This window comes from Mugil cephalus, chromosome 8, assembly GCF_022458985.1.
Source record: "Mugil cephalus isolate CIBA_MC_2020 chromosome 8, CIBA_Mcephalus_1.1, whole genome shotgun sequence".
NCBI classification, from domain to species: domain Eukaryota; kingdom Metazoa; phylum Chordata; class Actinopteri; order Mugiliformes; family Mugilidae; genus Mugil; species Mugil cephalus.
The window spans coordinates 5,672,045-5,688,659 of NC_061777.1; the positions used below are offsets into that span (position 1 = coordinate 5,672,045).

At 43.1% G+C, this 16,615-nt stretch overlaps 1 protein-coding gene across 5 annotated transcripts in view; it reads left to right on the forward strand.

The window, feature by feature from the left end:
• The window catches only part of wdfy3 (WD repeat and FYVE domain containing 3), an 80,770-nt gene that overhangs the window by 20,974 nt on the left and 43,181 nt on the right, over positions 1–16,615 (forward strand). For all 5 annotated transcript variants that reach the window (XM_047590981.1, XM_047590978.1, XM_047590980.1 and 2 more), the window contains exons 5-13: positions 3,725–3,955; positions 4,705–4,897; positions 5,372–5,558; positions 5,653–5,819; positions 8,257–8,736; positions 9,129–9,239; positions 11,513–11,706; positions 13,598–13,869; positions 15,137–15,334. In XM_047590981.1, the coding sequence (XP_047446937.1) occupies positions 3,725–3,955; positions 4,705–4,897; positions 5,372–5,558; positions 5,653–5,819; positions 8,257–8,736; positions 9,129–9,239; positions 11,513–11,706; positions 13,598–13,869; positions 15,137–15,334 (2,033 nt within the window). The remainder of the gene's footprint in view (positions 1–3,724; positions 3,956–4,704; positions 4,898–5,371; positions 5,559–5,652; positions 5,820–8,256; positions 8,737–9,128; positions 9,240–11,512; positions 11,707–13,597; positions 13,870–15,136; positions 15,335–16,615) is intronic.

Here is a 16,615-nt window from a genome sequence, read left to right on the forward strand (position 1 = left end):
TATTTAGTTTGTGCTTAAATTTGCTCTCGGTCTGAAGTGGCGTGCCTCGTGCCCACAGCGAGCACCGAACAATCCTGCCTCTCAACCGCTCTTACATCTGTTCTGGGGTGTCTGAGCTTTATAGTCCCGTCAGCCTTTTTGAAGATGCATTCATGTCAGTTTCCTTTGATTCGAGGATCCTGACAGTTTTTAAGTGAAGCCAGAGTCCCTGTAGTGGTGAGATAGAGACCAGATTTACATTTTTTTTAGATTTCTGCTCTGCAGGAACTTTTTTTTAATTGGCTTTGTGGTTGAGAATTGAGGCATCCCGAACAACTTTTGAACATAAAGACTCAAGCACCGCACGGCTTTTGTTTAACTTTTAGAGCTCCGGACACGAGAGTTTAAAGGGAAGATGCTCAGATGTTAACGTGCCCACTGGGATGCTAAAGCCTTTTATTGCTGTGGCCATGTGCAGGACCGGGATTAATGTGCTTCCCGAGTGGTCTGATTGCACGTGCTGCAAAGCTGCGCTACAGTCAGATTACTGTGTATTACTGTGCATGGGTGCTTCCCAGGGTTTCATCATTTAATATGTGAGCACACACATTAAAGCCGGCCAGTTGGGATCTGATCAGTCAGGACACACGTCCGTAGCAGGCCTAAACAGGCCCTATGAGACCATGGAAAGTTTTTTCTTTCGTTCTCAGTCTGGTTCTGAGCCTTGTTTTCTGCAAAGCGAACCCACCCTGCTGGTGCATTTGTTAGATTTTGTTTTGCTATTGCCCTTCTGTTTAAGCCTCAAGGTTGCTGCCTTTGCCTTTTTTTTTCCCCAGATAAGGTTTAGTCGGAGCTGCCAAAAAGTGTTCCAGTAGATCTATGGGTATTTTTGTGATATACCCAGCCATGAGGAGTTGTAGAGTCTAGTCGACTTCACTGCTCACGTCATCTAGTCACTGATCATGTGACGGTAACAACGTAGGTGCCTCCTAGAAGACGGATGAGGAGTCCAGCGGGTCACTGCAGCAAACTAGCAGCTGCTCTTCAAATGAGTGGAAATACTTTGTCCTGAAACACAACAAAAGTGCTGCTGCAGTGCACACTCATCCACTAACACTGGCAGGGGAACGGCCCAAATCCTCTGGACAGCAGCCAGTTAACTCCAAACGGAGAGAAAGAGGCTGCGCATCAACAAGTTGGTGGTGAATTTCATTGTTATTCATTGTATTCATTATATGTTATGCAACCTTTAACTACAGTACATGGAGAAGGCTTCAGAGAAATACCCGGTTACACTGTCCCATCTTCCAACATACTGTGGAGTACTATTAAAAGCTGTTGATGGGGCTGAGTTGCAGCCTGTTTTTACACAGGCTACACACATCTACAGCTAACAGCATGTAGCAGCACATGAGCTGCCTGTTCTTATCATACGTATTCAGGTCAAGAACATAGATTTCATTGTTTCAAAGATTTACTACTGTGTTTTTATTAGTGACGTTGTCAGTGACTAGTCAGTGTTGACTTCTAGCCAATAGCAATCAGTGGAAAATAACACTTCAGTGTTTAGTTATACAGTTGTTTAGGTTTCACAGTGTTAACGGTGTCTTTCCTGGATGTACACACATTAGTATGAGCTGCTAATGTGTGACTGTTTCATGATAGTAAACAGACTGACAGTAAATAGAAAGAATAACCTACCATCAGACATAGAGGCCTTTTCTTTTTTCTTTTTTTTTTTTTTACAGGAGTGCATTTAATGGATATGTATTCCTTTCCTCTGGTGCCCCTCATAAACCTGACGTCACCCCCCCCCCCCTCCCTGTAATACTTTCCCCTCCTCTTTGTTTCCCTCTCATCTCCTGCTCTTCCTTCCTCAGTGGCTAAAACGGCAACATTTTTATTTGTAGCTCTGACTTCCTACCTCCATGCCGCCCTCTATTTTTATGCCGTGCCCTTCACGCTCTGAATTCCCCGTGTGGTTGTCTTTCTCTTCCTGACACACACTCAGAAGTGCTTCCTAGACATATTTTTTTTTTTTTTCTTTTTGTCTTAATAGTCTTCTCTCTGTGTACGCACCTTAACACATCCGGTAAATGTATTGGTTGAGAGTATGGCAGGTGCTTCTCCGGTCTTCTTTTATCCACTGCCCCTTTCTTTATCCCTCCCCCCACTCCTTGTTTCCATCGATCGGGGTGTTTGAGTGCGTGTGTGCGTGTGTTTGCGTGCTCGTGAGTCCACCTCCTCTTTGTCGTGGAGATGGTGTCAGAGTAAATGGGTGGGTCATCTGTGTGGAAGTGGAAGGAAGAGCGAGGTAATTTTTGGTGTGAGCGTGTCAGAGGAAGTGTTTGATTATCCGAATCATTCGCATCAGTGAGCACCAACCCCATTTCCTTCCACGGCCCTTTGCCTTCAAACGCACACACACACACACAGTAAAACTCACAATAAACACAACCCCCAGGTCCTCATATATATAATCCTGCCCTTCTTTCCTCACTGAAACTCAAGCGTGAAGCAACAAAATACACAATGCCGCATTAAAATCACACATCTTTATTTGGTCAGCAGGAATTAGTAGGAATAGTTCATCTGCTTTTAGACTTAGACTTTAATGATCCTTGAGGGAAATGACTTTGTCACTGTAGCTTTGTTGCACATAAAAGTAAACACTCTTAAACACCACAGGAAAGATAAAATGAATGTATTATCTAGAAAAATAAAATAAACAGTGTAATCAAAAAAATTACAGTTGTGTTGTAGCCTATGTTGTAAACTATGTCATACCATAAATCGGACCCTAGGTCTTACCTTAGGTCATACGCTACGTTGTACCCTATGCCTTTCCCGATGCCACACCCTACGGTGTACCCTTTGTGATCCTACATCTTGTCTCCAACACGCCATCTTCTCAGGCGTCTTCTCTCTTATTTACATTGCAGTGATTCCAGTTAAAAAGTAACTGCTGATCAACGTTTATTAATGTATTTATTATCCAACTTCAACATGAGCTGCTCGGTTCCACTTTGTTGCCACTGCTTGAGTTACACAAAGTAATGCAACACAAGTGACTCTCAGCCAACTAGCATTTTTGTGGCGTAACAACCGGACAATGCCAATACAAGAATAAATCATTACAATGAGACTAAGGGCAGGAGGTCGAGCGCTCGTCCAATAACCGAGAGGTTGACAGTTCGATTCCACCCTATCCCTAGTCTGTCTGTTGTGTCCTTGGCGAGACGCTTAACCCACCTTGCTCCCAGTGTGAACTCCACTGGTGTGTGATTGCAAGTGAGTGATGTCGATGTCGGTTGGAGAAGCCGTAGGCGCAGATTGGCAGCCACGTTTCCGTCAGTCTGCCCCTGGGCAGCTGTGACTACTGAGGTAGTTTACCACCACCAGGCAGTAACTGAGCGAGCGAATTAATAATGCATTCAATTTTAAAGCTCTTTAAGCATCTATGATGAGGTGCTATATAAAACCAATGCATTATTATTTATTACAGTGGTGTAGGTTTGGATGTAGATCCATTGCAGAATGTAATATTCACATGTCAATTTTCACAATTAAGGAGACGGCTTATAAAAATCTGCAGCAGGTCTTCTAAAGTTAAGGTGAAGAATGAACCGAACTATCTTATCTTAACACTAATCTGGGTCAGAGTTCTAATTCAGACCCTCTTGAGTTCTAAACAGATTTTTTATGATCTTTTCTACACCATCTGCTTTTGTCTTTGTCTGAACAGAAAACGGTGGACTGCATGACGACCATGTCCGTGCCCTCCACGCTGGTCAAATGCCTCTACTTGTTCTTCGACCTGCCCCACATGGCCGAGGCTCCTGTTGGTCCCACACCACAGCCGCCGCCACCTCCGCCACCTGCACCCAACCAGGAGAAGACACCGGGCCAGGGCCACACCCAGCCTGAGCTGCCCCTCGCCGACCGCAGGGCTCTGCTGCAGAAAGTCTTCGTCCAGGTAAAAGGATGAGAGTCTGTTAAGATCTGAAACTACAATTTTAGGTTCATTAACTACTTGTACTTCTGCTACTACAGTTGTCAATTACATTTATTGCCTACAAAAACAACAACTAATAACCAGCATAAGAGGATTTTCTATATTGTGAACAGTAAAAAATAAAAGTGATTGCTTGATTTTCTGGCTCTTTCCTTTCATAGAAAATCTTATATCACTTCTGCAGAAAAATCCAAAGCTGAAGGATTTGTTGGTTTTTCCTTTTTACCTCTAGCATGTGTGGAGAATCACTAGCAGCAGATTATAAGCTACTTATGTCTTAATGACAGGAAAGCTGAGACGGGGAATTTCCGTCTTTGACCACAAAAATACATGTTGTTCTATTTCCCAAAGTGCAAATGAGTGACGGTTGCGCTTCTACAACAAGAAAACCATGGAAGCTTACAGTTGCAAAATCCCTTGTAGTGACTGCCTCTTATATGCATAACATATGTAAGTGTGTAGAGCATTCACCAAAACTATGTCCAAAGAGACATGCGTACATTTATTGATTTAGTTTCATATTTAAATATACACTGATAGTAAACTTGGTGCATAGCACACTGCAATTATGATGGGAAACTCTGCTTCATAGGTGTTACATCACTTACTGTCAAAAAGTCCTTAATCCTGAATATTTTAGATTTCAACATATTTCACCTTTTAATGACATGTAGCTTTAAGTACTTTCCATGTCTCTTCCACTCTTGCAGATCCTGGTGAAGCTCTGCACGTTTGTGTCCCCGGCGGAGGAGCTGGCGCAAAAGGACGACCTCCAGCTGCTTTTCAGCGCCATCACCTCCTGGTGCCCCCCCCACAACCTGCCCTGGAGGAGGAGCGCTGGGGAGGTGCTCACCACCATCTCCCGACACGGCCTCAGCGTCAACGTGGTCAAATACATTCATGGTGAATGTGAAGGGCATGTGTTTACTTTCCGGGTTTAATACAGGATTAAAGGATTAAATCGTAACCCTTTTCACCACTCATGTGAACATACTATAGCGTTGGCACATTTTTCTGGAACATTATACTGTATTTGTGCTAAAAAGCACAGCCCACACGATGTGTTAGTTTATTAATAAGGTGTTGTTGTGGCTGCTTTAAACTTGGAGGAAGAAGTGTAGCTTCTGGTCTATATGTTCCTACCATACACCTAACCACCTGGGGTGATGTGCAGATCGCTTTCCAAAGGTTTCACGTGTTTCACGTTAAGCGCACAGATGGTGTGTGACATCGACCAGATCCAAATTCTTTTCCTTTCTAGTAATCCACGATGAAAGCCATAGTCCACAGCAAATATCACGCTACACTGCACCAGATTCCTCAATCATTCTCCTCCTCTGCCTTTATCTCTGCTCCCTTCAACCCTTTCATTCACAGAGAAGGAATGCCTGTCCACATGTGTTCAAAACATGCAGCAGTCGGACGACCTCTCCCCACTGGAGATAGTCGAGATGTTCGCCGGCCTCTCCTGCTTCCTCAAAGACTCCAGCGACGTGTCACAGACCCTGCTGGATGATTTCCGGATGTGTCAGGGTTACGCCTTCCTCTGTGACCTCATGCTCAGGTACAGCTGAGGCCGTCGTTCCTACATGTGCTTGTTTTCTTTCAGTGTGATGTTGATGTGTGAACGTTCATACGGACTCTTCCTCTGCATCCAGACTGGAGCAGGCCAAGGAGGACGAGTCAAAAGACGCACTGAAGGATTTGGTGAACCTGGTCACATGCCTGTCCACGTACGGGGTGACGGAGCTGAAACCAGCCGGCCTGACTACGGGAGCCCCCTTCCTGCTTCCAGGATTCGTTCTCCCACAGTCTTCTGGGAAAGGTAAGACCTGACGTTAAGATCCAATCTGGGCTTTAGGTTGTTTACTCCCGGCGTTAAGAAGCGTCTCCATCCAGCTCTCCAGATCTAATCTCAGTTTTGCACTCTGTGTGGAAATAAACAACGACATAATCTGGGGTACAGTAGAAAATAACGGTCTCAATGGTAACACAGGTGGCTAGTTGATCCTGGGGGTGATCTGCATTGGTCAGTGTCTTATCTACCGACATTTTGTGCTCTATAAATACCACCCAAATGATCACTGGAGCCAACCAAAGAATAAGTCAAGGAATCAAGCCCTGGAACAACAGAGGAATAGTGGAAAAGTCTCCCTGTAAAACCCCGGCTGTGGTATCTCGCTGTCAGATCTTAATCCCCAAAATGACTTTGATGCTCGGCTGATCTCAGCGAGCTTAACCTGTTGACAGACACCATGGCAACTCTGCTGCCTGTCACGCTGCTGGAGATGAACGCCTCAAGCGTCTTGCATACAAATGGGCACTTTGGTGGTCCAGGGATGCTTTAGCGGCTCAGAGAATCGTCTTGTGCTGCATGTTTGAGCCTCTGAGCCCGTTCCACATGATCTTCTGTCTTTTAGCTGCTTTATAGTCAGTCTGCACTTCAAATGGTTCGAGTTCTGCATTAACATTTCAAATAATTGCAGTTCCCTCGTGCTTCATTATCTGTATTTTAAGAACAAGTCAATGTGTCCAAGGTCCACTTGCTGCTGGCTGACGTGTTTTTTTAAAACCAGTGGTTAAATCCTTCCATTGGGGAGTTTTTCACACCCGTAGTGTTTTAATTTGACCTGTTACCTCGGCCCAAAGACCCTATAACGCTGTTGCCTAATTGCTTACGGAATTTAACGCCCACACACAAACACATACTATGTCAGCTTTCAAACCTCACACACAGCCTGGCGCTAACGCAGCTGAGCCCGACTGCTTCCTTTTCCAAAACGCACAGCGACACACCAGTGTTTACCCACCTAATGACAGATCCAGCTGTGCGCAGAGTCATTACCAGAAGCCATCGTGGTACGAGGGCCCCGCTTACACGCCTAATTAACCTGCCACATCCTCTTAGCCGCTGTGTGTGTGATTGCATATTTTAGTGTCATCTCGCTCATGTGCGCTTGTACATGTTTGAGTCATTGTTTATTTATGGTTTCGTAGTTTTGTGTTGGCTGCCCAACCCTAAAATTAAGGTTAGATTATATGTGTAGTGTTGTTCATGGATGACATCTGTTTCTGTTTCTAAAGAGATAGCGCCACTTAAAATATTTGGATTGATTCATCAAAATGAAGATGTATTTCCCCTTTACTGCTTTATTACTCCACATGAGCATTTGTCTTCAAACAGTGGCTCCGTTTAGACCTGGTGTTAACATGTGTCCTGAGCTGCTCAGCATTAAGTCCATGAGTGAACCCGCCCAAGACATATTTGAGATTTGATCACTCCCACCACATGTGTCCTTGGCCACGTGTACAGACCACCCACTGAGCTGATGTCCTCTTGCACTTTTTACCTCAATTATTCAGGAACCCTCTGCTGCAATTATAAATGATTTCCAGAAAAGCCAAATGCAGCAAAAATGTGATCCGTTCATTAGTAGGTAGATTTGATATATTCTGACCATGTAACTAACTAAACTAATAAATAAACCTAAATGAATATGAGTGCGTGTGTGTAATTCCCACATTGAAAACTTATCAGCATGTTGTTAATTAGCACATTTTCATATGAATGTGTGCATCAGTCTAGATTTAAGGGAAAGGTCAAACACTATTGTAAAATCAAATTTTGTCTGTCAGTTAATACAGAATAAAACCAGAAAAATCCAATACATTTTCAAAATGACATTTCAGAGTTTTTAAATCCTACAACAAAATCCAGAATGGATAATTGGCTGAAACTATGTTCTTCAGTCGTTCCCACGTAACCACTTTAAACACGGTTTATTATGACTCGGCTCCTCTCAGACTTTAATAAAGCTCATATTTGTTTTTGAACACTTTGTTTTGAATGTATTTCCTCACGGTTGTTAATAATTCAGTGACTGCACTACGTTTTGATCTAACGCTCAGGGTTTTTCAGCCTAAATTACCCTGCTGGGTTTTCTTTTTAGTTTCTTTTGTGTCAAATAAAAAGACAGATTTTAGGTCATTATCTTTAGTCGTTTTTTTTTCTCTGCATCATCCTGCAGTTACTGGCCTTAAGGCTTTATGCTGCTGTATATATGATAAGGGAGAGTCTTACATATCCTAAACTAGATCCATATATAGGCCTGTAAATGTGTCAACAGTCATTTTGTGTCCAAATTTGTTTAACTTCTATCTTCCTATTTCAGTTGAATTATTATTTTGCAGTTATTCTAATTTGCTATGATTGGCTCCTTTAATTTTTCTCACATTAACTTTCGTGATATCTTTTCTTGCAGGCCACACCGTGCGTAACATCCAGGCCTTTGCAGTGCTTCAGAATGCCTTCCTGCGGGCTAAAACCAGCCGCCTGACTTGCATGCTGCTGGACGCCATCGGAAACATCTACGTCGCCGACCCGGCCAACTACTTCATCCTGGAGTCGCAGCACACCCTGTCGCAGTTCGCCGACCGCGTGGCCAAGCTCCCCGAGGCCCAGGCCAAGTACTTCGAGCTGTTGGAGTTTGTCGTTTTCAGCCTCAACTACGTCCCGTGTAAGGAGCTCTTCAGCGTCAGCGTGCTGCTCAAATCGAGCACGTCGCACGCCTGCAGCATCACGGCCGTGCGCACGCTGCTGAAGCTGTCCAGGCACGACCCCGTGTTCAGCGACGTCCTGCGCGAGGTCGGTCTGCTGGAGGTGCTGGTCAACCTGCTGCACAAGTACGCTGCCTTGCTCAAAGACCCAGCGTCGCAACACCAACCGCACAACAACGACCAAGGTGAGGAGCTTCTTTAGAATCCTTTTTATTTGTAATGACTGGCAATAAATGGACCTGGTGCTGCTCTTAATGGGTCTTTAATTAGTCTGTGTGTGTAGATAGTGGAGTCTCTTCTAAGTACAAAGTAAAGAGTAACTTCACACATTTTAATAATCAGAATAAAAGTGCATTGTGTTATCAGAACAGACTGGCCTGCTCAATGACAGCGCAGTTAAAATAAAAACCCACCTGTAACTGTATGTACTTATATGTATGTAGTTATATTAATAGTTGAGAAACTCGTTCCAGTTATGCTGCTATGTGCCGTTTGTTGTATCGTAATCTGGTCACTGTGTACATTCAGCGATGCCTTCTAACACTAACCTTTACTCTGTTTCCCCCTCTATATTTAGCCGACTGCAAAAACAACACAGTAGCAGAGGAGCAGAAGCAGTTGGCTTGGCTGGTGATGGAGACTCTGACTGTGCTCCTGCAGGGCTCCAATACCACCAACACTAACGCTGGTGAGCACACGCACACTTTCCACGCACACACACACACAGTCTGTGGCTACACGGGACCGGAGCTTTAAAAAGGATCTAACAGGATACGTTTAAGTATGTGATGACGGCAATGATCCTTAGATTTATGCCGCTCTCTGTCCCTTAATGATGACCTGTTATATTGTGCGATCAGGCGAAGCTGTTTTCTTCAATAGTAGCCGGAAGAGAAAAGAAGATAATGACATAATTTTAAGGGTGTTTCCTGGACTTTGTGTCTTTGTGTAAATGTTCCATTGGATAAAATCTTCCTAAGCACCTGAGAAACACTGAACTGCAAAACCGCAAAAATTTAAATCAAAGAAATATTGGAATTTTATCTGTTCAAAAGTGACTTTGCAGCTTCAGGTGACTTGTTTTTTGTCGTTATGTCCCCAGAGGCAAGGCAGAAGGAAAACTTAGAGATTCATTTCAAAACGTAACTGAGAAGGCCAAGTCAAGGCTGATGCAGTCATTCTGAAAATGATTGGATCCGTATCTGGCTTCTACCAAGTCTGATCTTTTGTTAGTTATTTATTTTAGGTCTGCTGTAAACTAAAACCACACAAATGAGTCAAACCGTAGTCTCCCTTTAGCACCAAAGCTGCCAAAATTAAAAGAAGAAGAACCAAAATCTTGTGACTAAACATGTCTGCGTTGTGGAGAAACTTGTGTTATGTTCATCCATGTCCAACTTCATCACCACCAAAAACCAACATACAGAGAAAAACACAGAGTCCAGGACTGAAACGAAACAACAACAACACTTAACGCTGTGTTGAAAAGATAAGAAAGGTTTGTTGATGGCGTTGGATGACCGGAAGCTTTCTGTAGGAGAGATTAGTTGGAGTTTCTGGAGCCGACATATGACCAAACCTCTCTGCGTTATGAAGATAAGGAGGAGGAAATTTAGTTTATTCCAGATTGGTATCAGATCTGAAAAAGCTTGTTTGGTGCATCCATAACGATGGTCAGTCTGAGGGTTCAATCGACCAATTAGTGGAGACGACCACACTTCACACAAACAGGCGGTCGACTTCTACACAAACAACAAACAAACAAACACATAAGGAGGAAAGAGCACATAACACAATGCAGAATATCGTACATTTAAATGCACATAAAATTGTGCTTTAATTATTCACATCAGATTTGACCTCGATGATACAAAAGTTTAAAAAGAAAAAAATCCCTCCGTGTGCTCATTTCATGCAGCCAATGGATCCACATTAGCAAAGTGTCCCTGAACCAGACTCGGTGTCTCTGCCGTCTCCGGGTCTTCCAGGCTTTGACCTCTGACCTAACAGTCGAGGTGGAAAGAGAACTTTCCTGCAGGCATCAATAAAGTATCTTGTAACAAAACCTTGTCTCATTCTGCAACTCCCACTCTCTGATCTCCCTCCTGCGTTTGTTAGTGTCATTGTGTGTGTGTGTGTGTGTGTGTGTGTGTGTGTGTGTGTGTGTCTGTGTGTCTCAGCCATCTGTAGAATGTGATGAGTCACAAACGGATCTCTCTCTGACCCTGATGATGACTGGGCGCTTTCGTCAGAAAAACCCGATGATGTGGTGTGATATTTGCAGAACTTCACCCTGACACAATAATTGAATTTACATTTCGTGCTCAAGGCTCTCAGCTGTCGGTCTTATCTAGGTAGACTGGGAGTGAGGGCAAGAGCAGGAAGAAATTCAGTGCGTCATCCAAATTACAATAACTGTAATGAGTGGTTCAAGGTAAAAAAAAAGAAAAAAAAAGAACATCAACTACTCCGCCTCAAAACGCTCAAAACTTTATTTTAACTATAAAAAGGTCGGGACATTTCAGCATCTGACAGTTGTTTACTTCATGTTATAAAAGTGTAATAACCTTCCAGGAGACGTGCACGTAAAAATACCGTAATGACGTCTCAGGTTTCAGAAACAGATTTTTTTTGCAATGGCACAAACTGTGATGTAATCATGGTAAGTCAGAGTGCGCTTGTGCAAATGAGCCACCGGCAACACATTCTGTTTTATAGTATTAAGTTTCCGCGTCTTAAAATTTTTGCGAGTAAATATCACTGAAGGGCATTGTGAGTTCCCAGATACCTGTGTATTAATTACAACTAGGCACTGATGTATTGTATAAGGTGTGTTGGAAAAACATACCGAAACAGGCGCATTATCAGATGAGCAGTTTATTTATCACCTGACCCGGTTTGATGTTGTCTATTCCCCTCTTTCTTTCTTTCTTTCTCTCGTCCTCTTCTTCGTCCCCCCAGCGCTGTTCAGAGAGTTCGGCGGCGCCCGTTGCGTCCACAACATCGTCAAGTACCGTCAGTGTCGGGAACACGCTCTGCTCATCATCCAGCAGCTCGTCCTGTCGCCCAGCGGGGACGACGACATGGGGACGCTGCTGGGCCTCATGCACTCGGCACCGTCCAGCGAACTGCAGCTGAAGACCGACATACTGAGGGTAACGGTTTTTCTCACCAGCCGCCCGTTTGCTAGACTTGCAGCAAGTTGTTTTGGTCGCAGTGATTATTTATTTCTAATACATGCGTCACCGCAGATTGAATCAGCTTGTTGTTTTTGCAGAAAAGCACCTAATATGCTGTATATAGCGGCATAGACGATGGTGGGCGCCGGCTAAAGTCTGTCTCTTTAACAATCAGCATGCATTTGAAGCCTCGCATTCAGTAATTGCCGCTCTGACAGTTAGCTTCTCATAAAGACATGCAGTAGACACACATCCACGCGCGCACAGGATGAGAGGGCAGCTCATTTTCCGAAGCGTAATTACGTTTTCGAATTCCATTGCTTCAGACGAGATAATTCTCATGCCCTCGGAGGCTTCGGCGGATTAACCCATTAGCATTTCATGCCCCTTTTTCACTAACAAGGATTTTAATTATGACCGTAAAAAGATTGAAAAGATATTTTTTCCTTTATCTAGGTTTGTTCAATTTAAACTGCGACGCTGCAGACATTCAAATAGATCTCGTAGTTGAGGTCAGCCTTGTTCAAGCGACGATTTTAACACTATAATGTATCAACAGTTATGTTGCGTCTCATCCTCAACGCGTTAACAAAGCCGGCATTACTACATTTGAATTGCCACATAGACGTAGGCTGCTGGTAATTTCCCAGGATGTGAAGAAGATGTTTCCAACTTCCTGTGGTTTTTTTTAAAAAAAACATCGACCTGCTGAGCCTGGCAGTATTCTAACGCAGCAGGAAACAACTGGCTCAGTCCTGCAAGATATGACTGTTTTACTTCTCTTTTATTGACCGTCCCTCCAGTGAGAGATGTTATTATAGGTCCCATCTGTCCCAATTACGTTGCTAACTTTAGTGCATGTTGAACATTCACTCATATGTAATAATTCCCGTTGTAGAAGTGACGTTTGTAGATCGAGCACATTGATACTCGAAAGGCTCCTCTCCTCAACGCATAGGACCCAATGAACCCCCCCACTAACAGCATTATTTCCAGACACCACATGACACCATCAGAAGGCCCATGTCCACTCTCTGACGAGACCTACACAATATTAGAAAGGTGGTCATAATGTTACGCCTGGTTGGTGTATTTTAAACTACCTAATCACTAGCCTACGTCATCTTTCAAGATGTACCAATGTTCTTGTTTCACCATTTTCTGGAGTGTTGGTAACGTAGTCTAAGTGTTGCCTTATGTGCCGTATGCGCAGCACATGTTCAGATCTTATCTTATCACTCAGTATAGTTATTTTGTCCCGACTTCTCCGACGTTTTCTGCATCAAAAAGGGAAAGTTAAAACGAATAACTGCAGAGGCTAGAATATTAAAAAGTCCCCACTGATCTGTGTGCCTACGCAGCTCCTCACCTGTGTCACTCAAAAGCCAGCATTTCATGCCGTTCCCCGGTGTTTTCTCTCCATGTTTTTTTAAGTCGCTAGTTAAAAACTTTACATCCGCACTCATTTATGTTCTCGGGCTGTTTTTTAGGTCCCCGGGCTCATATCTAGGTTACAGATTGATGTTTCAGTTTAGGTTTCTTGCAAATGCAAACCATAAAATACGGAGGAAAAAAATCCAGTCAGAAGCCCAGAGCGGCTCATGAATATGTCACAATGAAAGAAGAATGAGAGGCAGATGAAAAGAGAAATGACTGAATGAGGTGACAAGAAAAATCAAAACATGCCAGAGAATAAATTAAACAACACAACAAGAGGTGGGACATGCACAGGGTAATTTAAGCAGTGGGTAAACTCAAAAAAATAGATTTTTCTATGAGTGAAACATCTTTTTTTGTCTTTGTAATGAATGTTTTGCGCTGTAATAATTTTGCTGAACCCACAATAACCTGATTCGTCCCTCCTCAGGCTCTGTTGGCCGTGTTGCGTGAAAGTCACCGCACCCGCACCGTGTTCCGTAAGGTCGGCGGCTTCGTCTACGTCACCTCGCTGCTGGTGGCCATGGAGCGCTCCCTGTGCCAGCCGCCGCGCCACGGCTGGGAGCGCGTCAACCAGAACCAGGTGTTCGAGCTCCTGCACACCGTCTTCTGCACGCTCACCGCCGCCATGTGCTACGAGCCGGCGAACTCGCACTTCTTCCGCACGGAGATCCAGTACGAGAAGCTGGCCGACGCTGTGAGGTGAGCTCGACCTCAGCGCATCCTGTCGTTTGTGTTTTTAACAATCACTTGTCTCATCAGTCTTGAGAACATTTACCGTAACAAAAATGTGCTTGTGCAGCATCTTAAACATTACGCACCCACATAACAAACATTTAAGAACATATTACAAGTAAGTGCCACGTTGTTGTGATTAAGAACAAATAAAACATATAATCTTTTGGTCAAGGGGCGGAAGGGCCTGTTCAGTTCTGTTCCTTTAAAGGAATTCTCCTTGTTCTCTGTTCATGCATAATGTGAATCCTTCAGCCCAAACGAATGTGGTAGAATCTATTTCCTTATAAAAATCTTTTGAAGACAATGGCTGGAATAACTAGAAGTCTGCTTTATATAAAGTGATCTGCTAGCAGTCTTCTTCAGTGCTGTGCTAGTTTAACGTAGTATCAACTTAAGGTTAATTTATTAGCCCTTGTCTGGGGCTTTCAGTTCCATCTCTTTTGTCTTTTTCAGTCGCCTGAGTTTGTGATAACTACACTAATTACCAAATACTCGTTTGTGGACATTGGGAATTCATTATTTGCAATTCTGTCTTTGCACAGCCATGTTCAGTTTTATATTTTGTTACATATTGGTGATTTTAATATACAGTGAAATAGTCCCAGTGTCCACATATGAGGACATAATTTGTTTATTTTTTTCCGATATGTATTTCTTGTTCAAAGATGATGTTTAGTTTTTATAGTTCTTAGGTCCAACTAATCCCAAATACAATAATATAAAAAACAAAAGCTCAGGTCTCAGGAGCTTAAGAAAAAGACAAAATCTACCTTCATTGATCCCAACTTCTCATTCAGTTTTTTTCTTTGTTTTTATTATTTTCTACATAGCAGATTATTACTGAATACATCAAAACTATGTAGTGAACTAAAAAAATTTCAAACAAACCAGTTTCTGACTTTTCAAAATAGCGTTTTTCTTTGCACACTCTTAAAATTTCCTCAGTCAGCTTCGTACGGTAGATACCTGGAACGGCTTTCAAGCCAAAACAGGTCAGAAATATTTATATCATTGCGTCTTTATTCAATAATGATAGAAGCAGGTTAGTGAAGAACTTCTGAACTGGCGGTTTGATAAGACTGACATTCAGTCACCAAAGAAAGACACAAAGACCAGATATAAATAAAGAAGACCTCAGGGGTTTTTAGGCTCACGATTTGTACTGTTATTGATGCTATATTAACAAAATTGAATAATTGAATCGCCTCCCTGCCTTCCTCCATTCCTCCAGGCTGCTGGGTTGTTTCTCAGACACTAAGAAGCTGGGTCCCACGAGCGTGTTCCCTTCCAACGCTCAGCCTTTCCAGAGGCTGCTGGAGGACGAAGCCGCCCCCGGAGGCTGTGCAGGAGACAGCGTCTGTCCCACGCTCAAGCACTGCAGCAAGCTCTTCATCTACCTGTACAAGATGGCCACCGACTCCTTTGACAGGTCAGTGCGTTTCAGAAAAAGATAGAAACCAAGTTGTGTATATATAAATATATATATAAAAGCAAAAAAAAGAAAAATGAATTCCTTGGAAGAGGGAAAACAAATGCTAAATGCTTTCTGTTTTGATTAAGCATCCTGTGTTCACACAACATGTGCTCGTTCTGCTCCATAAATCAGACCAGACGGGTCACATGATACGTGGAGGCTTTTATCTCTTTGTCTACAGTTGAGGCCACGGAGATTAGCGTGAGGCGCCTTTGTCAACAAGCCAACGCCTTCTCTGTTGACACTTAAATAACTGTGTTTGTGTGTCATTGCAACATGTTACTGGATCAGTATAAAGAGTGAGTCTCTAGTTTCAGTGTAGCACATTGAAGCCACATGTTCCTTGAGGACATTTCAGGAGAAGGTCAGGAGCCTTAGACTGCTACGTTTTTTATTTTTTTTTTATTACAGTCCTATAACATGTTGAAGTCTTTAATAAAAAATAAAATAACATTCGGCATGTTTCTTTCAACCTCCTTTGAATCTTAAAATAAACCTCAAGTGTTGTCATATTACATTAAACAACAACTTTTTCAATTGAAGCCAGAGCACTGATGTAAGAAACCGTAAAATCCTAAATGGCTGCTGGCATCCAGATCTACGTCTGCTCCTTAATAATTTAAGATCCAGATTTTTACTCGATGTGGAGACATGTGTGCTAGTTTCAGATCTTGTTAATATTAAGTATCTGCAGTATAACATGGAAACTCAGTTAATATGCTTGCGGAGCTAAAAGCCGCGGAGCAGTTCTTCTCTGTGATCACGGAGCGTGAGGCTGGATCCACAGCTGTGTTTATCTCTGCTACGTTCAGCACCTGACATGATCTGGTGCGGCTGAAAGCAGACGTTTAATCATGAAGCCCATTGTGGTTCCCAGTTTTTTCATTTTTAATCTTCTTTCTCTTATTTTCTCCGCGGCAGATTTAAATGTGTTGAGACGAGTTAATTGAAGCTTTATATTTTGAACACCACTTGCATTCTGCATTACTTCGCCGCAGTTTACCTGCCCTCTGTACACGCGCATCATCATCATCAAGATGCAAAATAAACTCAGGCTTGCAGATGCAAATTTAGTACTTTAATCGATCTTTAGTCCTTCCTCCGGTCACTGTGAGATCTTTTGTAGGTCTGGCTGGCGTTGTGCATGTGCCCCAGCTGGAGCTACGATCCTGTTTTTCTCTGTCAGCTTTCCACTAACAACTACTTCCCTTCTTCTCTCCTTTTCTTCCTCTAACC